Below are 26258 nucleotides of genomic sequence, written 5' to 3' on the forward strand. Positions count from 1 at the left end.
TTCACCACCTCTGTCTGATCTACCACTTTTTTATCTTATTATTCAAATGATTTTCTACCTTAGCTTTATTAAAAAAAACATATCAAAAGCTTCATCTTTATGCCTAAACAAATAAAATTTGGTAAATCTAGAATAATCATCAATAAAAGTCATATAATATGATTTACCTCCTCTAGTGATAGTTTGTTTTACATCACCTAAATCAGTATAAATTAAACTCAACAATTCATATTCTCTATTTACAAACATACAAGGCTTTTTAGTTAATTTTGTTTTGGCGCATATTATACATTTTTTAAAACATGTGTTTTTAATCCCAAAGATTAAACCTTGTTTTTGCATTTTCTTAATATAAGAAATATTAACATGTCCTAATCTACCATGCCATAAATCAATAGATTCAACCAAGTAACTAGAAGAAGAAGTAATTTCATTGATAGAATTGGAAACGTTAAAATTCCCTGATTACGATAACCCTTTCCCATAAAGACATTATTCTTTGTCATTCAAATCTGACAATGACACCTTCGCCCCAACCTTTCCCAAAAGAGCTACGGAAACTAGGTTCGCCCTTATATTAGGGATATACAGTACATCATTTAGAGCCGAAGTCTTGTTAGATGTGAGTTTGAGAAGAACTTTTTTTTTCCCAAGAACTTGAGCAACTCTCAAATCATTAAGATAAATAATCTCTTCTCCTTTCCTTACTGCAGTATAGGAGGAAAAAGCATTTTTATTTGCACAAATATGCTTGGTAGCACTAGAATCTATCACCCATTTGGAAAATGACCACAACATTTATGTCATTAGAGTCATTTGCTTCAACCAGGTTGACTTTTGGTTTAGTAGGTTGTCATTTCTCGTTTATTCTCTTTTTGCATTGCGCTGCATGATGACCTAGTTTACCATAAACAAAGTGAGAGTCTTTCTTTTTGAAGACGGGGTGGGCAATTTTGTGTTTGTAATAAGGTTTTTTTTTTTGTTATTATACCTGTTTTAGCAATATTGAGGTTTGCCTTACACCAAATTTGCCCTGGTAAATTACCTTACCAAAATTTTTTTTTTTTTTGCCCTGGTAACAATCTTTTTAGCTTTGGCAGCCTTCATCTCCTTGCGGGGGTGTCCTCATGATGATATGCTCGACCAGATCGGCTAGTAACAATTGCTTGTCTTTGTGCTTGAGTTATTGCTTGTAGTCATTCCAATAATCTGGCTGCTCTTCAATTAGCAACCCTACAATAAGTTCTTGTAAATTGGTGTTTTTTGCCTTCAAGTCCTCCACTAGCTTGTGATATTCATGGACACGTGTCTTCATATCCTTATGATCATACATTTCTTACCAATAATTCCAATCACGAACTTTTGTCTGCTCATATCTTATTAGCATGTATCCATTGTTCTAGTAGCTTATTATCAGTTGGCTTAGCCTCCATAAGTGCGAAAGCTACTCCATGTACATCTAGGATAGAGAAAACCCTTTCTAGCCACCTTTTGAAGTTGTTGCCATTAAAAATTTCAATCTTTGATATGTTATGAAATGGTTTAGCATAGGACATATGTAGAAGTGGTGGTAACACAATTGGAGCAGCAGAGATAGAGACATCAACGGTGGCAGCGGTGGTGATAATGGCAAAAATTTCAACTTGGAGACCCATAGGACTTATCCTTAAGATTGTTGCATTTAACCGTTGGAAAAGATGTGAAATAAGAACAAATGTATGGCGTGCAAGCACTATCTTTATGGATAATACCACTTCTCGAAGTATGAACCTCGGTGCGATAGGTTGTAGCGACTATCCTCCAAGTTTACAACATATCTTCTTGTTTTCTCCGCACACAATAAATAAAGGGAACATGAACAACATTGTTATGTGTGAAGCCAAGCAAATAAGTGGAAAGAAAAGAGAGACTTTCTTGTTTTTGGTATTTTTTTTTGGGCAAAATTCACAAAAAATCTCAAACTATGCCCAATGTAGCTTATTTATCCTAAACTTTTTTTTTTGTGACAGCAAAAACCCAAACTATGCCCATTGTGACACATTTACCCTAAATTTTTTTTGTGATATAAAAATCTCAAGCTTGTACTTATGTAACACATTTATCCTCCGTCAATGTTTTGTCAGCCAAAACAACTTCATTTTTATTTCATATAAGTCACGTAAGCACCATATTAATACTGTTTGCTTTATGGCATCCATATAGGTAGATTTTTAATTGTTCTCATTGATAAAACTTTGACGGAGGGTACATGTGTCACACTGGTATAAATTTAAGATTTTTGGTATCACAGAAAAAAGTTTAAGGTAAATATGTTCAAGTGTACATAGTTTAGGGTTTTTGGTATCTTTTGCCCTTTTTATTGTGATTTGGAGATTCTCTTTAATGGTAAATGAAAGGAAAAGGGTTAATAAAGAAACGATACAAGTGCATTGAAAGTCCTAAAACTTATCACTAAAGTATAATCGAGTCTAAAACTTTCAAAAATACAATTAAGTCTTAAAACTTGTCAAATTGGCTCAATCAAGCTCTTCCATAAATCCATCCAACTAAGCTAACAGAAAATGCCGACATGTCTTATTTTATTACTTAAGACATGTGGTGACGATGTAGTGCCCACTAAGCGCCACATTAGAAAAACATTAACAAAATAAAAAGAAATACAAACTAAATTAGATTAAAAATATAAAAAGCTAAAAAAAAAACACAAACTACAAAAAGAAACACAAATTGAATCAAAGTCCCTTGCTGGTGGTCACCGCCGCCATCCATCGCTGGAAAGGCTTGGTGGAGGTTGCCTGGTCATTGCTGATGATTGGTGACCCTCGCCGGGAGCCGCTGATCCTTGCTTAGATCTACAGGAGGGTTGCGTCCTCCCCAGATCTGGGCCAGCAGGCTCTCATTGGGGGCTAACGAGGGTCGCTAGGCTTCAGTAAGGCCCAGGCTACTTCCATCGGCCATTTTTGACGATGGGCGGCGATAGCGGTATTTGGCTTTTTTTTTTTTAAAAATTATTTTTTAAATTTATTTAATATAATTTAAGTAAAATATGAAAAAGAAAATAATATAAATGTCATGTAGGAGAGAAAAAGTAATAAAAAAAATGCTATATCAGTATTTTCCGTTTGTCAAGTTGGACAAAGTTAACGGATGACTTGATTGCACCAATTTGATAAATTTTAGAACTTGATAGCACTTTGTGAAAGTTTTAGCACTCAATGCACTTTCATGGCAAGTTAGGACTTATGGTGCGCTTATCCTTAAAGAAACAAATCAAATTAGACATTACATTTCTACTAGAGCCGTTACAAAACAATGGCTTTGAATATTTCGAAATCGTTGAAATATCCAACATTTGCCCCTTTCAAGTTCACACCTATTAAACCCGTTGCAAGTGCTGTTCGTGAAAAGTCAAAGAGAAGCCTTGCCGAGCATACTGAACGACGGAAGTACATCAGTTTAGATCGAGTCATATTGTACTCTGTTGGAAAGCTACATCATGGGCCGGGCCGAAGTTCCATGGGCCGTCCAAACGTCAGTCAGGGATTGTACCAATCTCTTGGGCTGCTTAGAGGGTGTGTCAGTTGCATTTTGTCCAGAGAGAAGTAAACCGGGCCACGGATTTGGTAGTGAAGGCCCACTGGAATGAATCTTTGCCAATGAACTAGCTGTCTACTATTCCCCATTGTCTTTTTTCTTTGTTATGTAAAGACATGGGACATTGCTTTGGTGAATTTCCTAATGAGTAATGAAATAAGTTTTTACCGACCAAAAAAAAAAAAAAAAACCCGTTGCAGTGCTGTTCTTCCTTGATAGTCCTGATGTCCATCAGTATTGATCATCAAGGCTCCATGTGTTTGCAATGGTCCAATTTGGGGATAAATGCACAAACAAGTTTTACAGTTTTAGCCGCCGGTTGAATTGAGGACTAAGAATTTATTTTGGTCCATTGATATCTCAAGGTTAAAAACAATCAAAACTAGATCTTGAGTTCGCCGTGGGTGGAGTTTAGGCATCGGAAACGACACGTTGCAAATGGATTAATATTCCACAATAGTTATTAGACTAATCAAAGTAAAATGAGTATGTGGTCTACAATATTTTCCAAAATTTCTTAAAAACTCAATTTCCTGCAAACAAACTGGTTTAGAGAATTAAGAATAACGAAGGCCATCGATACAACACTATTATGTAGCTACCAGATTGTTGAACAATCAATATAAATCTTATCAGTTAAGTGAATTGCACACTTAAGATTTACAATCTTTTATGCAGGTACCATTTATATCTTGGGACTGCATACGACCTGCTTAATCGATCCTCGCAAATGCATGCAAACTGTGACATAGACGCATTTTGGAGAAAGCTTCATCCATGGGGCGTAGCTACCAAAAGACTACTTTGAGTTGGGGAGGTGAGGCTGAATTCGAGAATGCATTCACATTTCGTGGCTTTCATTTGTCTGGCGGACATGATTATACGTATTTTGGCCAACATCAGGGTGCATAAACCTAGACTTATAAAGCACCCGACTAATCTCACTTGTTTCTTAGTTGCCATGCTTAAAGAAGCTTGAGCGATTGAAGAATCATAAATCCATAACTCTTTGATAGGGTTTGCCTCGAGAATTTGCGCATGTTTTGATGCATCGAATCTTCTCATCAACATCATAAATCCAGACATAACGTTCTAGCGACATGTGAACATTTGTGGAGTTCTAGAATGGCCTACGGGGGACGATCTTGTCGTATAATGCGAACAAGACAAGAGTTCACGGGTGCTCAACAACAGAAGCCACCCTGCTCTGATTTCACGAGAAGGCCCTTAAATCATGTCTTTACTTTATGTCTCTAATTTCATGCCGGAGAAACGCCCGAAGCGCGTGCTTGGGACTTGCCAATTTACTTGGCCCAGATTCATCCAACTTCCCACCATTCAACTGCTGCAGATTCCACTCTCCATTCAGTCAGGGGAACCAAATCCTTTGGCGATGAAATAATATTTTGAGGTCACCAATCAATCATAGGACCTTCTTTTGCATTGTAAAAGATTTTACGTCCACGTTCCATCTCGTGGTCGACACATATCGACCGTTCAGAAAATGACTTCATTCCGAATCATGATCACGAGACTGCTTAAGAAATAATATAAAACCTCGCAATATCACAAAGGAATAGATGTCGCACACATTTGTGTATGATTATCAATCTATAGGAAGGACCTTGTGGGCGGAGTTTCAGTTTTATTCTATCGTTGCTATGTTGTGACATGTTGTCGCGTAAACCCTTAAAAACACGTGCTATTTAGTGTTACAAATTTTTTCAAACTGGGTGACGCAGTTTCACGACGATCGATTAGAAACGGTGCAACCATTGGAGTTATACCTTAGAAATCAAAACACTCCTTAAGAACACGGGTTGGCCTTCATAGAATAGACATTCCATGTGCGGAATATGGTACATGTTCACTTCCCTCGACATCCAATGCGAACAATCCCACATTCGAGCCCCCCATTAAGGTTTGGAGGTTTGGGCCTGCTTGCTCATCTTATCTCATTTGTGGGGTTAGTGAAATATGTCACTAGTCAGCGGTTTACATATCTTAAATGAGTTTTCTCATAGTACAAGATACAAAACCACTCCATCCCAAAGATAAGTATCATTATTGTGGAAAATTTGCAACAATGGCTTTGGAAATTATTGAGAAATAATTGATTTGGAATTATGCTCCCAAGACCCCTTCTTAGGATCCATATAAAGCCATTATTGTGGAGCTCTGCAACACCCACACTCGTACCCATCCCAAAGAACAAACCATGGGCAATCACCACTCCCTCTTTCTATTCCTTGTACTCCTCACGCACAGCAACATCAGCAGAATCTCTGTTGTCTCGGCCACTCCCTATCTCTCTCCACAGCTCCAAGCCAAGCTGCTCTCTTCAAAGCCAGACAACGAGACGATATACAGGGTCTCCCAGCAACTCTGTTGGAACTGCATCGGCGAGTCCCTCCAGTTCTTGTTCACTCACAACCTCGTGCGAGCCTCCAAGTGGGAGCTCCCATTGATGTGGGACTTCGAACTCGAGCGGTACGTTAACTTTGATTTCACTCAATTCTGTTGAATCTATAAAGGCTGTGGCGTCTCCCATCTCACATTAGATTCAGGATCGTGAACGTGAAGTTATGCATAAGTAAAGATCGGCTTCAAATGGCGATAACTTGAATACTTTGCCCCTATCTAAAGCCTGGCCACTTGTTCTGTTCATTCCTTAGCCTTTGGCAAGGATATTACATTTTCTGATCTCGTTCTATTCATTCCTTAGGCACTTGATTCTTGGTGTAATTTTTAACCGAATATATGCTATACTTTATAAATCTTATGTGGATTTCCTATATCTCACCCCAAATTCGATATTGCTCACTTACCTCAAAGAGACATTTACAGTTTGTTGCGTCGCTTGATAATTCAATTTTTTAAACCGATTTTGGTATACCTTGCCGGGAACTTTTACATACATATATACATAATTTGTTTTGATTGACGAGGGAGCATTACATTATCACCGGCACATGTACTATTAACTTTATGGACTACATGGAACATGAGCAAAAAATAGGATGGCTAGTCTAAATCGGAAATTGTTTGCACTTGGTGACGTGGGCAACTAAATTTGTGCGGTGTACATAGTCTACGCACGTACATGTCCATTTCTTAAACACTAAGCCAATTACGTCAAATTCATACACGCTCAAATTGGTAGAAACTTCAGAGAAAAGATTAGAATCTCAAATAGGAAAAAAATAAGGAAAATCTCATTTAGATGTAGTTCAAGCTACTCTGATATATTTCCCATGGATTCCTACGACTAATGTGACTTGCTAGTAAGAAAGGTACGCGAGGTGGTGGGCCGGCCAGAGGCAGTCGGACTGCAAAGTGGAGCATTCCTTCCCGGAAGACGGGTTCAAGCTAGGAGAGAACATATTCTGGGGGAGCGGGTCGTCATGGACGCCGAGCGACGCAGTGGGCATCTGGGCCGCGGAGGAGAAGTATTACACGTACGCGACCAACACATGCGATGAAGGCCAAGTGTGCGGCCACTACACGCAGATCGTCTGGAAGACGACGAGGCGGATCGGGTGTGCCCGCGTGGTCTGCGACGACGGGGACGTGTTCATGACTTGCAACTATGACCCGGTGGGGAACTACGTCGGCCAACGGCCATATTGAATGTCTCTACTTCTGGAGTGCTTATAAGTGGATGAATATACTCTACTTCATAATCGTTGATGCATGTAATTGAATATATTATGTGTCAATGGCTTAGATGATGTGGAGACAACACGTAGAAGCATTTGTTTCCACTATATGTCTTGTAATGTTAGTGTAAGTTTTGGAATATCTATTTGGGGGTCTCGAAAATGATTGATTATGTGATATACACATAGGTTAGTCGTGGGACAGATAGTAAATGTACTATACCAATATGTGATAGAGCCATATGGATTTGGTTGTGAGTTGCATATGATTGCTCTCAACATCGACAAAAAGGACATGTATAATTTACATCTTTTTTTCTTTAACATAGCATATTCGAACCTTCAATTTGGCAACCGGCCCATTCATATATACCGGGTAAAGAATATCGGATCTATTTGTATGAGAAATATTATCTATATAATTTTTTTTTTGTACAAGCGTTCTTGAGATGATGATATACAAACCAATTTTCTTTATAATTTCAAGTAACAACGTATGTAAATAAAAGCCAAATATAATATATACATGTTACACCACAAAAAGCAAGCCTTTGTATATCGTTTTCGGTTTCATCATACGAATCAATTGTTTTCCCTCTGATTTAGTGGTCGGTTTTTTACTTGTTCCAAATGAATCCCATTTTTCCAAATTCTATCTTATTTTTTCATTTTTGAGATGTTTTTAATTTAATGGGCTAGCAGAACATTTGACTTCGCCTCAGCCCACATAGTATAATTTTATCGAACAAAAGATCTAGTTGGCCGTCCGGTTATATAATCGCTAAAATATGATGCGCCCGATCAACTTATTAATTAAAAACAGAGTTAAGCCTAATGTTGGCGAGATAAACTTGCCAAATCATGATAAGATTAAGATCCAAGGTCCAATGTGTAATAGTTCTACTTACCATAAAAATCATAGGCTGTGTTTAGCAACCATGATGTACTCTTCTTTACTTAAGGAGAACGAATCTCCCCCAAGAAGCTAAGAAATATGGGGATTATTACCATGGTTGTAGGCTTCCAAGGAATTTTTTCTTGGCTGACCGAACCACTTAAAACCTTTGCTCATCTTTCTTTCTCTGTCTCTTTCATTTTCCTATTAACACGCTGTACCTAATGCGAACATTAATTGGTTAAGAAGCTGTGAAAAATTATATGAAAACGGCTTTATATATTAACTAGTTACATGACATTAGATATATTTTTGTACGCATTTATTCTCTTTTTGTTTTTTTATATTAGTGCCAGTAGTTTTACATTAGATGTATGCTATTTGGAATTCTTTGTCGATTAAGAGCGGAAACTACAAAAAGGAAATCGTCTATTGGACATACGAAAGGTGAATGAAAGTACTAACTTAAAATCTAGTTGGAAAGATCCGGAACACAAGAATTTAAACACTAATCGCTTCTTTTCAACTTCAAATTTGTTTTAACTTCAGCTAACGTGGATTCTTGCGGGCGGTCAGTTATGATAGCTAAAATCTTATGCGCGAGATCAAGTTATCAATTTGATGGATATAACAGAACCGAATCAACGTCATCAATTTAAGCCGGACAAGGGAAATAAAATAGCCATATGTGTGTTTTCATATGAAATTACCACGAAATGATTCTTGCAAATTTGCTCGTAATTCTTCAATTTATCTCTCCTTCTGTTCTCTAACCGAATCTCTTATCTCTTGACCTCATGACTCGCTCAAACCCTCATAAAACGGCGGAAATTTTGTGGATATCTGGAGATTGAAAAATCTGATGGTGATAGGGATTGAAAAATCTAAGAAAGAAGGTGGCTAAAAACAAGGAACGGATGAAGATCGTGCAGGTATTGGAGAAAGAAGTTGGCTAAAAACAAGGTCATCGTCACTTCATGGCAAGGGGGGCACGATCCTTCAGCTTTATCCCTTGTTCTCCTTGTGTTCAACTCTCATGATCAGTCCCGCTGCCGCAGCCAGCCATCGCTCTCCACCGACGCTCACACCGTGTTCAGCAAGCGAGTTCTAGCGACCGTCCGACGAACTCCGAAGCTGTCCCGGCATCTCCTGCGGTCTTTTGCCGACGTTAGTCCCTCCTGGTGTCCATGTAGCGAAGCATCACCCAAGCTGATCCTGACGAGCCCCCCACCTTCACGCGCAGCAGGTCCAGCGAGGAGCACCGCGTCCTTTCCTGCCTCGGTGTGCGGTCACATCTTGCGCCCGCTCCGTGTCGCTCCAGAGCCTCCCTGATTGCGCCTCCAAGACATGTTTATGCTGAGTCTAAGGGAGAGGCTGAGCCTCGGTGAAGTGAAGCCATGAAGGACCTCGACTTCAAGGCAGGTAAAGGTTCCTCTTTCTCATCTCTCTCGCTATGTTTTTGTGTGTGTGTTAGTGGAATTAATCAGTGGCGTTTCGTGAAACCAGGATCGAGTTTGACTTTGTGACGCTGACAGGGATCGCGAAGGATTTCCTCTCGAACTTTGCCGATGCAAATGGAGAAGCCAAGTACACGAACGTCCTCGTAAGTTCCTCCTCTTGACTAGTATTTATAGTCGGATGTCCTTCTAAGCGTTGTAAGATGGAAATCATTCGTGTTTGGTGGAATCAATGAAAACGATATGTGCTTGATCTCACATCAAGCCGATCCTTTATCTAATGTCTGTGAACTATAGCTGCGGAATCTCTTTCGTGTGCAATTATGTTCTAGTACTTGAATCAAGCGTAGTTAATTTTTTATATCCAATTTAAATGACTCACACGAGGATCGCCTTTCCCGATTTCAGCAAGAAGTAGCAAATAGAAAAATTCATGCTGATGAGATTGAGCTCGAGGACTTAAGTCGATGTAAGTTTCTCCACCTCACTCAGTGCTGTCATACATGCTAAGTTTTCTTATGCTCTGTAATTACTTCTGACGCTGTGGTCCTATGTGTGCAGTACAAGGACTTAGATGAAGAATTTCTTAGACGGGTCACTTAAAATACTCGACGATATATTGGAATTTTCCCCGAGGCCATCGATGAGCTCATGCCAGAACCCATGGAGCCCTTTCCAGATGATGATCACGACATACTTTTAACCCAGAGGTCTGAAGATAGGAGAGATAATGTGGACGGGGTGGATCCACTACAGAAGATGCATTCTGAAAACAAATGATACCTGTAAGCTTCATTAGCGGCCTTGTCCTTTCATACTTTAAACATCAAAATTATTTACTATTGACTACTAGTCCAGTTATAACAATGCATTCATAGCTGAAATTTGAGGGTTCCCCAAAGAAATTTGATTTTCTTGCACCAGTATTCATCAACAAAACCGCAGAATTCAGGCTGCTGACAATCTGATTGATGACGAGATTTTTACAATTTATGCAATGAGAAAAGTTTTTTCCTCTTTCTCTAGTATGTTGTGCAATGCTTTGGCTTTCTGCTAGTTGGCCAGTACCTGATCATTGCGTGCCATATTGTCAGTTTCCGAGCAAAACATCATGTTTGTTTGTTTGTTTCTTCAGTAGTTGTGACTTCCTCTTGAATTTTTTTGTTCAGTGAAGTTTATGTTAGAGCATCTTCGAAAGGACGGCCATTAACTATAAGAGAGGTCAAAGCATCTCATACCGCTCAGCTAGCAAAGACATCTGTGATCATTACAGGCTGTTCAGATGTCAAGCCGTTGATGCAAGTAGCTGTTTATACGTGTGAACATCTGCATCGTATGTTCCTATTTGTGATTTGAACGTGTTCACTCAGCTTCTTAGTTTGATCATCCTTTGAAAATCAACATCTGCATCTACAAGGTAAGTACCTCTATACTCTGTCCTTGGAGAAACAAAGACGAGAAATCTTAACTACTGGTTCCTGAAGATCGTGTGCCATTGAGTTCATGTTTGTGATTTGAACATGTTTCATTGCATATGTGATGATTACAATATGGATTATGGCTTTAATGAGTTCCCTGGTTGATGAAGATCTTTTATGATGTTAAGTTTTTGAAGCTAGAAAAACGATGAACAGTGCTAGGTGAATGATGAACAAAGCAAAGAGCTAGGTGAATGATGAACAAAGCAAAGAGTTGGTCGTGTCTCTGTAGGACGTTGGAAAGAAAGAATAAATGAAAGAGGCAAAGGGAAACCAAGCGAAGTATGAGTTCATTTTCAGAAAGTGATGGACCGAGAAAGAGACCGAAGGAAAGAAATATTAATAAATAAGAAATAAGAATAGAGGAAGAGAAAGTTTAGCTGTCAAGCATGTGTTTGGGCGTAAATGAAGAATAAAGAGGGGGAAAATAAATTAAAGGGAATGAAAAAAATCAGAAAATAATAAAAAACTGATAAAAATTAAAAATACATGAAGAAGGAGAAATAAGTGCAAGCCTCAGTTAGGTGGTTGCATCTTAGGCTGTAGTGTTAGTTGAATTTCATTTTAGTTCGGGCTCATTTGTTTAGGGAGATATTTTCTTTGAATTTTTTGAAATAATTCCAAACTTTAGATAGTCCTTTTTTTTCATATGAAATAAATGAAAAGAAAAAATGTAGAAAATTAATGTCAAAATTACATAAAATTGAAAAGATCAAAATCTCATTGCATTAATATTATATTTTCATTTAAGGATTAGTTCATATAAATGTTTTTCCTCTTTAGATTTCATTAACAATAGATTCTTTTTTAGAGATTAGAATTAGAATTACACTTTGGATTCTATTTGATTTTAGCTCACAGGGTTGCTCTCCAGGCACTTAAGATGAGGCCTTGTGATGTTATTTTCCCAACACCACATCGGGTTATTTTACCGTATCTTACCTTTTATTTGTTCGTCATTACTATTCTTGATGTGTTTGTTGTAATTGCTTTTATATCATTTTTTGTGTTGGTGATTCATTTTCTTAGTTGAATGGTTAGGTTCAATCCTAGGACCATAATAAACACAAAAAAATTGCATGGACACTTAGCGGACAAAAACTTTAGAACACATAATTGGACAAAGAACACATGAGACAATTAACAATCAATCAAGTTAGATAGTGAAAAGGGTATGAGTTGAATAACTACTGTAATCAAGTCCTTCAATCTAGAACTCTGGTTGCATAGGCATATCTCATTTGATTTTTAGCTAACCTCAATAGGCAAGTGGTGACTCATTATCATATAGAATTCTCATAAGATTAATCAATTAAAATGAAATTCCAACATCGAGCTAAGGGTTTGGGAGAATGCGTGCTGATTGAGGGCCGTTGGTCTTCAACTCAACATAACCTATAAAAGTGTCTCCCCGGACGGCAGACCACTTCGAGAGGGTCACTATTGATGTATAAAAAACGATCACCTTTGTAACGTTAATTTCTCTCGTAACAAGAAGAATGCATGTTGAGAAATCCCTCCGTCTTCCAAATTTCCATCAAATGATCCACAGATATGTCAAACCTTTCGTGAAACAATACTCCACACAAAAAGCACAAAAATTACTCCCCATCTAAATTCTCATAATAGACTTTTGGAAATTCGAGGACTTCATCCATGTCTTGGATTTTGATAATGGGTGATCTTTGCAAACTCCTCGATTCGTCTCTCAAGAGGTGAATGTGGTCCTTCTTCCCAAAAGACCTTCCCACTTTATCAAGAAACAGTGGAAAACCAATGAATTCTCTAATTATGAGTACATCAAAATTCTAGATGGAAAACTCTCCTTAATTCTTAGCTAGAAGTCCTCTAGAAAATGTGTATTCAACGTGCACGACGCATGCACTGCACGTGAACAGCGTGCACGTCAATGCACGACATGCATATGGCACATGCACGACACAAGTAAATTTCAGCAAGGCCGAGGAAAAGAGTGTGGCAGAAGTACATAGTGGAGCCGTGCTAACCAAAAAGTCCCAACCACTTATCAAAGACTTCTTATTCTCATGGGAATTGAATTTCCTAAGAAATTTTTGTCGGCTTTTTTTCTTTGAAATTCATCATAGTAATTCGTTTTGTCCTCATCCACATCAGCAAACATCACCCAATTCATATCCTGTACAATTACTCTAATACTTCAACAAAGGCATCCATTTTTACCATATATCCCCCTACCTTATAATCATTTCCCAATCTGTCCCTCGCTGTTGCCTCCATCGCGTCACCACCGACCCCGTTGTTGTTTTTCTTTTTTGTTTTTGCATCTCTATCACCCTCGTTGTAAGCCTCCACTTTGTGTGTTTACCGGAAAACTGCACCATCTCATCCGGTGTTTGACCCCTTCTAGCATCATCGTGTAAAAGGACGCTTAACGGGATGCTCGTGATCCCCGCGAACAAGAATAAGGCCCTATCGATGGTGATCGCCTTATGCAACGATAAGAACATCATTGTTAATACTCCACTCACCACTCAATTAAAAGGCGACGCTGATTGCGTACCCCAGTGCACGCAGCCTCGGCGGGAAGATCTCTGAGCTGTACACCGATATGACCGGCCCCATCCCAATGGAGAAGAAGGCCATGTGGACAACACCGAGGCAATGTACATGGTCACCGCCCACGTGAGCTTCGTGTGGCTGTGGTCGATGATGGTGAGGCACGTTTTGAGAGAGCCGAGTGCGAATATCATACCACCGATACTACTTGCAGCAACGATCGGGCGGCAACCGTTGTTGCTGAATAGTGTTGGCGAGATGATCTTCTCGCTCGCCTCCTTCGGAACGTGGCTAACCATCCGACCACAGCAACATCAAACTCATATGGGCGGTGGCCATGTGCATCACCACGTTGTCTTACATGACATACTTCTCCATCGTGATGGGGCCGATCATATGGGTGTATAGCTCAAAGATCCTTCCGCAGAGGCTGCGTGTGCTGGAGTGCGCAATCGACGTTGTGAACCAGGTGGTGAGTGCAGTGTTATCGATTATGTACGTGTTGTTGTACAAAGTGATCCTCCCGCAGCGAGTTCAAGGGACACGAGAGAAAAACCAGATGAAATAAAATCTCGGTCTTCAGCCATCTTCATCGATATTAATCGCTACGAAATGGCAGTCAATGTCGTTCTCATTCGCGTCCATAGTTGCGGTTTGCCAAGCTCCGTCTTCCTTTATTCTGTGACCAAAAGTTTTTCAAATGCTTAGATCTCGGTTGAAGATTACTTGTAGACCCTAATTCCAGTAGCCGCTGACGCTATTAGTCGCTGTCCGTCGCCATTTGTCGGATTCATCTTTGAAGGAGCACCGAAAGTAGTACTCTCTTTCGCGATCGAAAGCTGCAAAGTGGCTGGGTTTCACTCGAAGAGCCCTTCCCTAGTCCCGATTACGGTCAAAGACGTTCGTGAAAGCTTCAACTGTAGGTTCGAGCGCTTGTAGCAGCTTTGATAAAATGCCTTACAGGCACGGCTGAGAAATAGACACTGATATCCTCAGATCTGAAAGCGTCATGGCATAAATCGCTTGTTATCAGTTGATTTGTTAAGTATATCTGATTCCAGTTTATTTCCTTACGTTTTTACGTGCGGTACTTTCGGTGATGCCCTGTTGTCTTGCTTGTGGCGATCATCGGCGAGGAAAATAAGCAAAAAATCACGAATAAGCTAAGTCCAACATTTTCGTTCATTCAGTTTTCTGTAGCTGGTTTAGTTGAATCATGTCGTTCCTCTTTTGTTGATTCGCAGGGGGTACGCGAGGAATATACTCTACTTCATACGATACTCTCATTGATGTCCCAATGTCAACCACTTCTTAATCGTTGATGCATGTAATTGAATATATTTCTGTGTCAATGGCTTAGATGATGTGGAGACAACACGAAGAAGCCTTAATTTGTTTCCACTTTAGGTCTTGTAATGTTAGTGTATGTTTTGGAATATCTATTTGGGGGTCTCGAAAATTATTGATTATGTGATATACACATAGGTTAGTCGTGGGACAGATAGTAAATGTACTATAGTGATAGAGCCATATGGATTTGGCTGGAGACTTGCACATGATTGCTCTTAACATCGACTGAAAGGACATATATAATTTACATGTTTTTTTTCTTTAACATAGCATTTTCGAACCTTCTACTTGGCAACCGCCCAATTCATATATATTGGGTAAAGAACAATGAATCTATGTACATGAAAAATATTATCAATATAATTTTTTCTTTATACTAGCGCTCTCGAGATGATGATATATACAAGCATCGTCATTATGATTTAAACTAACTACATATGTAAATAAAATTCATATATAATATATACATGTTACACCGCATAAAGCAAGCCTTTTGTGTTTCGTTCAAATGTTTTCCATCTGCTTTAATGATCGATTTTTTCCTTGTTCTAAATTAATCCCATTTTCCAAATTCTATCTCATTTTTCTATTTTTAAAATGTTTTTAATTTAATGGGCTAGCAAAACATTTGAGTTGGCCTCAGCCCACATAGTCTAACTTTTGTTGAACAAAAGATCTAGTAGGCCGTTGGTCATATAATCGCTAAAATCTGATGCCCACGATTAACTCTTTTTCGCTTCCTTTTGGCTAAAATACTTCTCAATACAGTATTATGACAATATTGCCCTTTGTGTATCTCAATTTTTTAGCATCCCTCGGCCACTGTTTTAAGAAAGTGTCCCCCTTTTCTAGCCGTGTCCCTTTTTTATTTTATTTATTGATTTTCAACTTTTTTTTCTTGTGGGTCTCATGTTCTCTTTCTTTAATTCTTCCTTCTCTCCGTTTTCTCTCAAGAGGTAGAGAAATGAAGAATAAGAAAGGTCATGCCCTTGTGCTCGCATATCCTAGTCAGGGACCCACCATCGAGACATCGACGAAGCCCTCTGCCTCCTTGACCGCCTCCGTCTCAACAGCTACCAATCTAACTCACTCAACCTCAGTAACGTTCTTCACACTCTTTGCGATGCGAAATGGTTCAAGGAGGCCCATCGTCGGTTCGTCTCCTTTGTTTGGTCTTTTTATGTCGTCACGGATGAACATGATCGTTGCCAGATTGCTTGATTCTCGCAGCCCACATTGCATGTTGCGGGTCATTAGGTGTTTGGCTGATGTCAAGCTCGGGTACATGTGTTCATTGACTAATTTTAACTAGCTAATTGATCAGTTGTGCTATATTTCGAGACTAGCTTTTGGGCATAGGGTGTTTCTAGATATGAGGAGCAAGGGGCATTGCCCGAGCTGCATTTCTTACACTACTTTGATCAATGGGTAATGTAAGGCGGGCACGGTGAGGGCTGCACAAAAGTTACTTGATGAAATGGTTGAAGATGATATAAGGCTCAATTGTTGGATATATAGCACATTGGTCAGTGGATTTTTTCGATAGATAGATTGGGAGAAGGCAAAAAAATTGATTCTCAGGCTCTGGGAGGTAATGAAATGCCAAGAGGACTTGCTTGTGAGCAACGTTGCTTCTGCCAATCTCATCGATTCTTTATGCAAAGAAGGGTTTTTTTTTATTAAGTGTTTTATATTGTGGAAAGTATGCCTCAAGGCTGCCGCCCTCAGCTCCCCATCACCCTTACTAGCTCCTCCTCCTCACAACGCGAGCAACTCCACCTTCGTTGGGCTCATGTGATGTAGAGTGTACATCCTCCTCATGCCCTGCTAGTATGCGCCACTCTTCGTGAACACGATCCCCTTTTTGCCATAATAAATGTGGCGCAGAGCCTTCACTCAGTGGCTCGAGAAGGTGCTGTCTTGGGTCATGAGAACCATCTCAGCCGCCTCCGCCTACATAAGCATGAAAGTCTCAATTTCTCTGTCTCTCTATTGCTTTGAGTGGTTACATGAGAGAACGTGGGACTCACAAGAACAGAAATAGAAAATTTAAAAAAGGGGACACGACCAGAAAAAGATGGAACACTTTTATAGAACATTGACAGAAGAGGGATGCTAAAAAGCGGGACCTTAAAGGGCAATATAATCAAATTACTGTATTGAGGAGTGTTTTAGCCAAGAAGGGAGTATAAAAAGTGCAGCCCTAATAAAATAGATAAGTAGGCAGAATCCATTTTCACGCGTTTATTCTCTTTATATTAGTGCCAGTAGTTTTATATTAGACGTATGTTATTTGGAATTATTTGTTGACTGAGAACGGAAAATACAAACAATAAATTGTCTGTTGGACATACAGAAGGTCTATGAAAGTATTAACTTAAATTCTAGTCGAAAAGAGATTCGGAATAGAAGAGTTTAACATTATTAACTTTTTTTCAACTTCAATTTTGTTATAACTTCAGATTATTTGGATTCTTGTAGGCGGTCAGTTATGATTGCTAAAGACTTATGCGTAAGATCAATTTAATGTATATAATAAAACCAAGTCTCATTTAGATTAAGTAGCTAAATTGACTTTATAAATCATGGTGGAGGTACACTAAACATGCATACCAATATAGCTTTTTTTTTTTTGAAACGAATACATACCGATATGGCTTTCAATGTGGCAAATAGTGGGTGGAAGTGTATAATAAACACATCCAAGACGAAATGACACTGTTCCTCACGATTAAATGACGATGCCATTCGTGACTCGTCTTAACCTCGGTCATAGTGATTTTATGACTTATAAACCAATAATTAGTCTTGCTTTGAGATCTTTTGTTTGATTCATTCATATCTGGATCGAACTCTCTCACCATTCTGCATTCTTGGATTTTTCTTGTTTAGGAAAACGTGACAAATTCACTATGAATCTAGAGACAGTTACGATGGATGAAGATGGCTTTTGTAACACCTCATGACTCGCTCAAACCCTCAGAAAACGGCGGAAATTTGGTGGATATCTGGAGATTGAAAAATCTGAGAGGGATAGGGATTTGGTTTTTGAAAGAAGAAAGAAGGTGGCTAAAAACAAGGAACGGATGACGATCGTTCAGGTATTGGAGAAAGAAGGTGGCTAAAAACAAGGAACGGATGAAGATTGTGCAGGTATAGGAGAAAGAAGGTGGCTAAAAACAAGGTCATCATCACTTCGTTGCAAGGGGGGAACGATCCTGCAGCTTTATCCCTTTTTCTCCTTGTGTTCAACTCACATGATCAGTCCCGCTGCCGGTGCCGGCCATCGTGCTCCGCCAACGCTCACACCGTGTTCAGCGAACCCCGCCACCGCGAGTTCCAGCCACCGTCCAACGAACTCAGAAGCTTTCGGGGCATCTCTTGCGGTCTTTTGGCTGACGTTGCTCCCTTCTGGTGTCCCTGTAGCGAAGCATCAGCCAAGCTGATCCTGATGACCCCCACCTTCATGTGCAGCAGCGGGTCCAGCGAGGAGCACCACGTCCTTACCTGCCTTGGTGTGCGGCCACGTCTTGCACATGGTCCGTGCCACTCCGGAGCCTCACTGATTGCACCACTGTCTTACCGTATTTTCTTATCAGAGACTTTGAAGAACTCGGCTCCTGCTCGTTTCTTCTTTGCTGACGCCGACGCCTCCAAGACATGTTTATGCTGAGTCTGAGGGAGAGGCTGAGGAAGACCTCGACGTCAAGGCAGATAAAGTTAATCTCTCTCTCTCGCTATGTTTTTGTGCGTGTTCGTCGAATCAATCGGTGGCGTTTCGTGAAACCAGGATCGAGTTTGACGTTGTGACGCTGATAGCAATCGCCAAGGATTTCCTTTCGAACTTTGCCAATGCAAATGGAAAAGCCAAGTACACGAACGTCCTCGTAAGTTTCTTCTCTTAACTATTATTTATATACGGATGTCCTTCTAAGCGTTGTAAGATGTAAATCATTCGTGTTTGGTGAAATCAATGAAAACGATATGTGCTTGATCTCACATCACGCTGATCCTTTATCTGATGTTTATGAACTAAAGCTGCGGAATCTCGTTCGTGTGCAATTATGTTCTTGTACTTAAAAATGGATAAACCCTATATTTACAATTGAATCAAGCGTAGTTAATTTTTTATTTCCAATTTAAATGACTCACACAAGGGCCGCCTTTCCCGATTTCAGCAAGAAGTATCAAATAGAAAAATTCGTGCTGTTGAGATCGAGCTCGAGGAATCAGTCGATGTAAGTTTCTGCACCTCACATGCTATGGTTTCTTATGTTCTGTAATTACTTCTGACGCTGTGGTAACATGGGTGCAGTACAAGGACTTAGATGAAGAATTTCTTAGACGGGTCACTGAAAATACTTGGCGATATATTGGAATTTTTGCTGGGGCCATCGATGAGCTCATGCCAGAACCCACGGAGCCCTTTCCGGATGATGATCATGACATACTTTTAACCCAGAGGTCTAAAGATAAGAGAGAAAATGTGGACGGTGTGGATCCACTTCAGAAGATACCTTCTGAAATCAAACTATACTTGTAAGCTTCATTAGAGGTCTTGTCCTTTGATACTTTTAAACATCTAATTTGTTTACTATTGACTACTAGTCCAGTTATAACAATGCATTCATAGCTGAAATTTGAGGTTCCCCAAGGAAATTTGATTCTCTTGCACCAATATTCATCGACAAAATTGCAGAATTCAGCATGCAGTGAGAAAAATTTTCTCCTTTCCCTAGTATGTTGTGCAATGCTTTGGCTTTCTGCTTGTTGCCCAGCACCTAAGCATTGCGTGCCATATTTTTTGTTTGTTTGTTTCTTCAGTAGTTGTGACTTCCTCTTGAATTTTTTTGTTCAGTGAAGTTTATATTAGAGCATCTTCGAAAGGACGGCCATTAACTATTAGAGAGGTCAAAGCATCTTATATCGGTCAGCTAGTAAGGACGTCTGCGATCATTACATGCTGTTCAGATATCAAGCCGTTGATGCAGTTAGCTGTTTATACGTGTGAACATCTGCATCGTATGTTCCTATTTGTGATTTGAACGTGTTCACTCAGCTTCTTAGTTTGATCATCTTTTGAAATCAACATCTGAATCTACAAGGTAAGTACCTCTATACTCTGTTCTTGGAGAAATAAAGACGAGAAATCTTAACTACTGGTTTCTTGAAGATCGTCTGCCATTGAGTTCCTGTTTGTGATTTGAACAAAATTTCATTGCATATGTGATGATTAGAATATGGATTGTGGCATCAATCAGTTCCCTGGTTGATGAAGATTTTTTATGATGTTAAGTTTTTGAAGCTAGAAAAATGGTGAACAGAGCTTAGGTGAATGATGAACAAAGCAAAGAGTTGATCATTTCTCTGTCGGACGTTGGAAAGAAATAATAAATGAAAGAGGCAAAGGGAAACCAAGCGAAGAATGAGTTCATGTTCTTAAGGTGATGGACTGAGAAAGAGATCGAAAGAAAGAAAATAAAAGAAAGAAAGCAATAAAAAACTAAAAAAATATATTTATAGAGGAAGAGAAAGTTTAGCTGTGCTACGTGTTTGGGCGTATAAGAAGAATAATAAGGGGAAAAAGAAATTAAAGGGAATAAAAAAATCATAAAATAATTAAAAAAACTGATAAAAATTAAAAATACATAAAAAAGGAGAAATAAGTGCAACTGTGCAAGCCTCAGTTAGGTGGTTGCATCTTAGGTTGTAGCGTTAGTTGAATTTCAATTTAGTTTGGGCTGATTTGTTTAGGGAGATATTTTCTTTGAATTTTGGAAATGAATCCAAACTTTAGATAGTCTTTTTTTTCAGATGAAACAAATGAAAAGAAAAAAAATATAGAAAATGTCAAACTTGTATAAAATTGAAAAGATCAAAATCTCATTGCATTAATTTTAGATTTGCATCTAAGGATTAGTTCGTATACATGTTTTTCCTCTTTTGTAGGTTTCATTAACAATAGATTCGTTTTAGATATTAGAATTAGAATTACACTTTGGATTTTATTTGATTTTAGCTCATAGGGTTGCTCTCCTGTCACTTAAGATGAGGCCTTGTGATGTTCTTTACCCGACATTGCATTGGGTTATTTTACCGTACCTTACCTTTTATTTGTTCTTCATCACTATTCTTGATGCGTTTGTTGTGATTGCTCTTATATCATTTTTTGTGTTGTGATTCATTGTTTTAATTGAATGGTTAAGTTACATTCTAGGCCCATAATAAACATAAAAAAGATTACATGTACACTTAGCAGACGAAAACATTAGAACTAATAATTGGACAAAGACCACATGGGACACTTAGTTAACAATGAACCAAGTTAGGTGATGAAAGGGTATCAGTTGAATAACTAGTGTAATTAAGTCCTCCAATCTAGAACTCTGGTTGCGTAGGAAGGGAGGTATTCTCCCATATCTCATTTGATTTCTAGCCAAATTTAATAGGTTAGCGGTGACTCCTTATCATATAGAATTCTTATAGGATTAATCAACTAAAATGAAATTCCAACATCGAGCTAAGGGTTTGGGAGAATTGGTGCCGATTGAGGACTGTTGGTCCTCAACTCGACATGACCTATAAACCTATCTCCCTGGTTGGCAGACCCACTTCGAGAAGGTTGCAACTGATGCATAAAGAAGAGATCGCATTTGTAATGTTAATTTTTCCTGAAACAAGAAGAATGCACGTTGAGAAATCTCTCTACCTTCCAAATTTCCATTAAATGATCCACAAATATGGCAAAATATTCGTGAACCAATAATCCACACAAAATTACTCCCTATCTAAATCCTCATAATGGACTTTTGCAAATTCGAACACTTCATCCATGTCTTGGATTTTGATAATAGGTCATATTTGCGAACCTCCTCAATTCGTCTCTCCAGAGTTGAATGTTGTCCTACTTCCCAAAAGTCCTTCCCACGTGGAAAACCAACGAATTCTCTAATCACGAGTAAATCAAAATTCTAGATGAAAAGCTCTGCCTAATTCTTAGCTAGAAGTCCTCCAAAAAATGTGTATTCAACATGCACGGCACAAAAAAATTTACGCAAGGCCAAGAAAAAGAGTGTGGCTAAACTACATAGTGGGGCCGGACTCAAATGGGCGAAACAGAAAATTCACTACCACCTATCAAAGACTTCCTGTTCTCATTGGAATTGAATTTCCTAAGAAATTTTTGTTGGCTTTTTTTCCTTGAAATTTCATAATAGTAATTATTTTTTGTCCTCAACCACATCAGCAAACATCCCTCAATTCATATAGCCACGACCAAGAATAAGGCCCTGCCGATGGTGATCGCCTTATATAGCGATAAGAACGTCATCATTAATACTCTACTCCCCACTCGTTTCAGGGCAACGCCGAATGCGTACCCCAGTGCCCGCAACCTCAGTGGGAAGATCTCTGAGCTGTACACCATATGATTGGTCCTATTCTAATGGAGAAGAAGACCACGTAGGACAACACTGGGGAGATGCACATGGTCACTGTCCACATGAGCTTCGTGTGGCTGTGGTCAATGACAATGAAGCACCTACTGAGAGAGTCGAGTGACATGATCATCCCACCAATGCTACTCGCAGCAACGATTGGGCGGCAACCGTTGATGTTGAATAGCGTTGGCGAGATGATCTTGTCGCTCACCTCTCTCGGAATGCGTCTCACCATCATCGCCCACAGCAACATGAAACCCATATTGGCGGGGGTCATGTGAATCACCTCGTTGTCCTAGGTGGCCTTCTTCTTCATCAGGATGGGGCCAATCACATGGGTGTACATCTGAAAGATCTTTCCACAGATGTTGCGTGCGCTGGAGTGCGTAATCGATGTTGATATTAATCAGGTGATGAGAGCAGTGTTATTGATGATGTATGTGTCGCTGTACAATGCGATCATTTTAGGGCCGCCTTTTTGTTCACGGTGATTGCAAGTGTCACTTGGGAGTTGTTTTGCACGATGATGCCGGAGACACAGGAGCAAATATTGGAGAAGATGGGGCAGTTTTCGGTAAATAAGCTAAGTCCAACATTTTCGTTTGTTCGGTTTTCTGTAGCTGGTTTAGTTGAATCGTGTCGTTCCTCTTTTGTTGATCCGCAGAGATATTGCCGTTGAGAATAGCTTACTCACAAGCTGCCACCTTTCACTGGAGTTCCACGACCCTCCAGTCTTTCTGGACTTTATCACCTACTCATCATTTGGGTAAGTATAAACTTGATTAATCGAAGCTTGGGAATATATTGACTTTCTGATTTTGAGTCATATACTTGGAGCATGCGTCCTTTTCCTTCTTGTCGTATTGCAGTCATGGATAAGCTAAGTCCAACGTTTTCGTTCATTCGTGGTGCTCGGGGACGAGGGGTGGACGATAGAGGAGTGCAGGCGCATGATAGGGGAGGTGGACAAGTGGGGACGGGTTCGTGTGCTTCGAGGACTTCGCTTCACATAACTGCATGAAACCGAGAGTGGGCGATTGCTGTCCAGATTAAAGAGTTGCTTAATTCCATGAGAAACGGAGAGTCTCAAGTTTGTTTAGGCTTGATTTGGCTGTTACATAAAATCTTTGCAAGCACAATCGTTTGTCTCATGTTCTGGTGACTATGACCGATGAAAGACGACGATTGTGTTCAATGATTACTTGCTGTCCAGATTAGTCTTTGGTCTTGATGAGTGTTATTCGACTCGACTTGCATGTCATTTCGAACTGTGTGGGATACATGCAAACTCCTCGCCAAACCCATGCGTGTACATGTCTTATATTGATTTAGTGGGACTAAGTGGTGTGTTGTCCATGCTCAGATGTGAGTCGGTTTGAGTTGGTGATCATGTTCCTCGTCACTTTAATATGGATAACAATCTCATGCATGGAATATGTGTTGTAATGCTGCTGGTCAACATTCGTTGAGGGTGACTTTTGTGGATTTCGAAGTCGTTCGGGAGTTGCTTTGGTTGTTCATGACGACACGTTGACCTGTTATTGATTTTTCATCTTTTCTAGCATTGTTTGGTCTCGTTTCTGGACAAAGACAAGGCCATATGCTGATGTCCAACTCAGGGACAGCAAGCATTGTTCTTCTTTTCAGTTAAATAACGTGTCCCTGGGATAGTGTTAATAGGTGGCCATGACCCCCGGTTGGTTCTTTTATGTGATCAAATCATTTCACATTTGCATGCCTTATCTTTACATGTCGATTGGTGGTGAACTCTTGCCGAGTTCGTCGTTCAAGTTTAGAGTTAGATTCATACTTGATTTCAGGAATTTAGCTCACAAGGGTTATTGTCCTTGGGCTTAATAACGAAGTCTTGTATATTCTTTGCCGGATTGGTATTGGGTCAAGCTAATGGGGGATCATGTCGTAGGACTTATAACATGGCCATATATATTTTTTGCCCAACAAGTATTAGGTTTTTATTTCTGCACTTTTGCTTTGAATTTTTAAATACTTGGGTGTTTAATTCTTGCACTATCAATACATTGGTTGTTCCTTTCCTTTTTAGTATAGTTAGAATAAGCCTTGGGATCATAATAAACTCATAGAAAAACCAATGCATGAACACTTAGCGACATCAAATGGCATTTAGGACTCATAACTAAAAAGACTATTTGATCACTTAGATGAATAACCAAACGAAGTTAGAGGTACCGAAATGACGCTAATTAGACTATTAGCTATCAAGTCCCCGAACTTAAGAAACTCTGGATGCGTAGGAAGTGAGACAAACTCCCGTGTCTCGCTTACTTTCTAGCCAACCTCGAAAAAGCAAGTGGCGACTACTGTCTCATGTAGAATCCCTTTAGGATTAATCTCAAATTTAAAACGAAATCCAATGTTGCATGAGAGAAGGGCTTGGGATAGCTAGCGCCTAATTGAGGGCTCTTGGCATGCCTTTAGGCATTACCTCTACAACTTCATCTTTTCCCTGGAAAAGAAAGGTCGCAATAGCAATGAAGTAATTCGAGAAATCTTGACTATAAAGGATGGATAGTTAACAAACAGAAAATTGTAAAATCACCTCTTGTAAGGTTTGTCAAAACAAGATCTTTATGCTTTGGAGTTTAGAACTTCAAATAACAAGTAATGAGGCTCAAATACCAATTGTTAGAGTGAACAATAAATCCTAGAGAGAGGGGGCGGGGTTTGAATAGGTTGTTTTGGAACTATGAAGAACTTTTGCGGAATATAACAAGTTAAACTTCAAACAGTAGCATATACAAAATATAGAAATAAGGTGCGCATGCTGCTGATAAATAAATACTGATGATAATGAATAGCTGAGGCTGATAATGAAGAGTTATAAGATATGACAAGCGAATATATAGCTATTTGACTTTATTCCCAAGCCTACATCTACTCTCAATATTAATAGTCACAACAAAGCTGTAATCCACTATTAACAAGAGAAGTTGCGATTAGCAATTATTGCCTTTCCAATAGATCACAATATCACTCACGTACTACTATTACTCTTGTGCACTTCCTTTTATCACTAATTACAAACAGTAGCACTACACAAACATTGACAATAGTAATACACAACAGCTACCAAACCAAACCAAAAAAAAAAAAAAAAAAAACTACCAAACCAAACAAAGCAAAGAAGAACGCTCAAAGCACATGACTCATGTTGTTCATTTCCACCCAACTCAACTACTTCTCTTGAACTCGATGTATAGTCATTCATCCTTTGATGACCTTTACTCATTGAAACCTCAAGTAGCCATTGGTTCTACAGTTGCTAGCAACAAAATGTCGCTAAGAATCGTTAATAAGACTCTTTGACATCCGCAACGTCTCTTCGACAGTGGTAGTTTTCCCAAATAGTGTCAGTGTACTTTTATCAGAGTCTCTCTCCTGCTCATTAATGGTAGAACTGCTCCTGGTCAACTCTAATGCTAGTTTTTGTATTAAAAGCCCTGAAGATGTCACATGTCTTTTACCTATCAGATATTGGCAGCTACTCCCGCCATCAGTCTACTTCTCTCGATAACGATCCCATTGATTTATCTTCTGGTCATTCCTTGTATATTGTCGATTATGACTCTACCTATAACATCCTCAATTTCAGTCTCAGGGAAATGACTATGGTTTAAGTTGGTAGTTTTCCGATCGGAACTAAAATTTTTACTCTTGTTTTGAAAAACCCAATTTCGGATCCTTTGTACCCCTTCATTTTGTTATTTTTGGGGAGACTTTTGTGATCCGAATTTCCAAACACTTTTTCTTGAAAGTTGTTCCAAACATCATGAAGTTTTACATACTTTAATTTCAGAATTTTTGGATTTGAA

At 39.2% G+C, this 26258-nt stretch overlaps 1 protein-coding gene and 1 long non-coding RNA gene across 3 annotated transcripts; both read left to right on the forward strand.

Annotated features, from left to right (window-relative positions):
* Positions 1-5724: 5724 nt before the first annotated feature.
* On the forward strand, positions 5725-7416 carry LOC115679521 (pathogenesis-related protein PR-1). Its single transcript, XM_030603125.2, has 2 exons — positions 5725-6084; positions 6888-7416. Exons 1-2 carry the CDS (start codon positions 5813-5815, stop codon positions 7222-7224), a joined length of 609 nt encoding a protein of 202 aa, XP_030458985.1. The 5' UTR covers positions 5725-5812; the 3' UTR covers positions 7225-7416.
* Positions 7417-9483: 2067 nt separating this feature from the next.
* LOC130137932 (uncharacterized) lies at positions 9484-23624 on the forward strand. Of its 2 annotated transcripts, XR_008816367.1 has the most exons (5): positions 9484-9570; positions 9655-9751; positions 10014-10074; positions 10167-10390; positions 19827-23624. It is a non-coding gene; the product is annotated as an uncharacterized LOC130137932 (long non-coding RNA). The 2 variants fall into 2 exon arrangements; XR_008816368.1 differs by lacking the exons at positions 9655-9751; positions 10014-10074; positions 10167-10390 and adding exons at positions 19147-19206; positions 19284-19507 and having other exon boundaries at positions 9485-9576.
* The last annotated feature ends 2634 nt before the right edge of the window (positions 23625-26258 follow it).

This window comes from Syzygium oleosum, unplaced genomic scaffold (genome assembly GCF_021117445.2).
Source record: "Syzygium oleosum isolate NSW1041296 unplaced genomic scaffold, Sole_v2.1 Sole_v2.04, whole genome shotgun sequence".
Taxonomy (NCBI): domain Eukaryota; kingdom Viridiplantae; phylum Streptophyta; class Magnoliopsida; order Myrtales; family Myrtaceae; genus Syzygium; species Syzygium oleosum.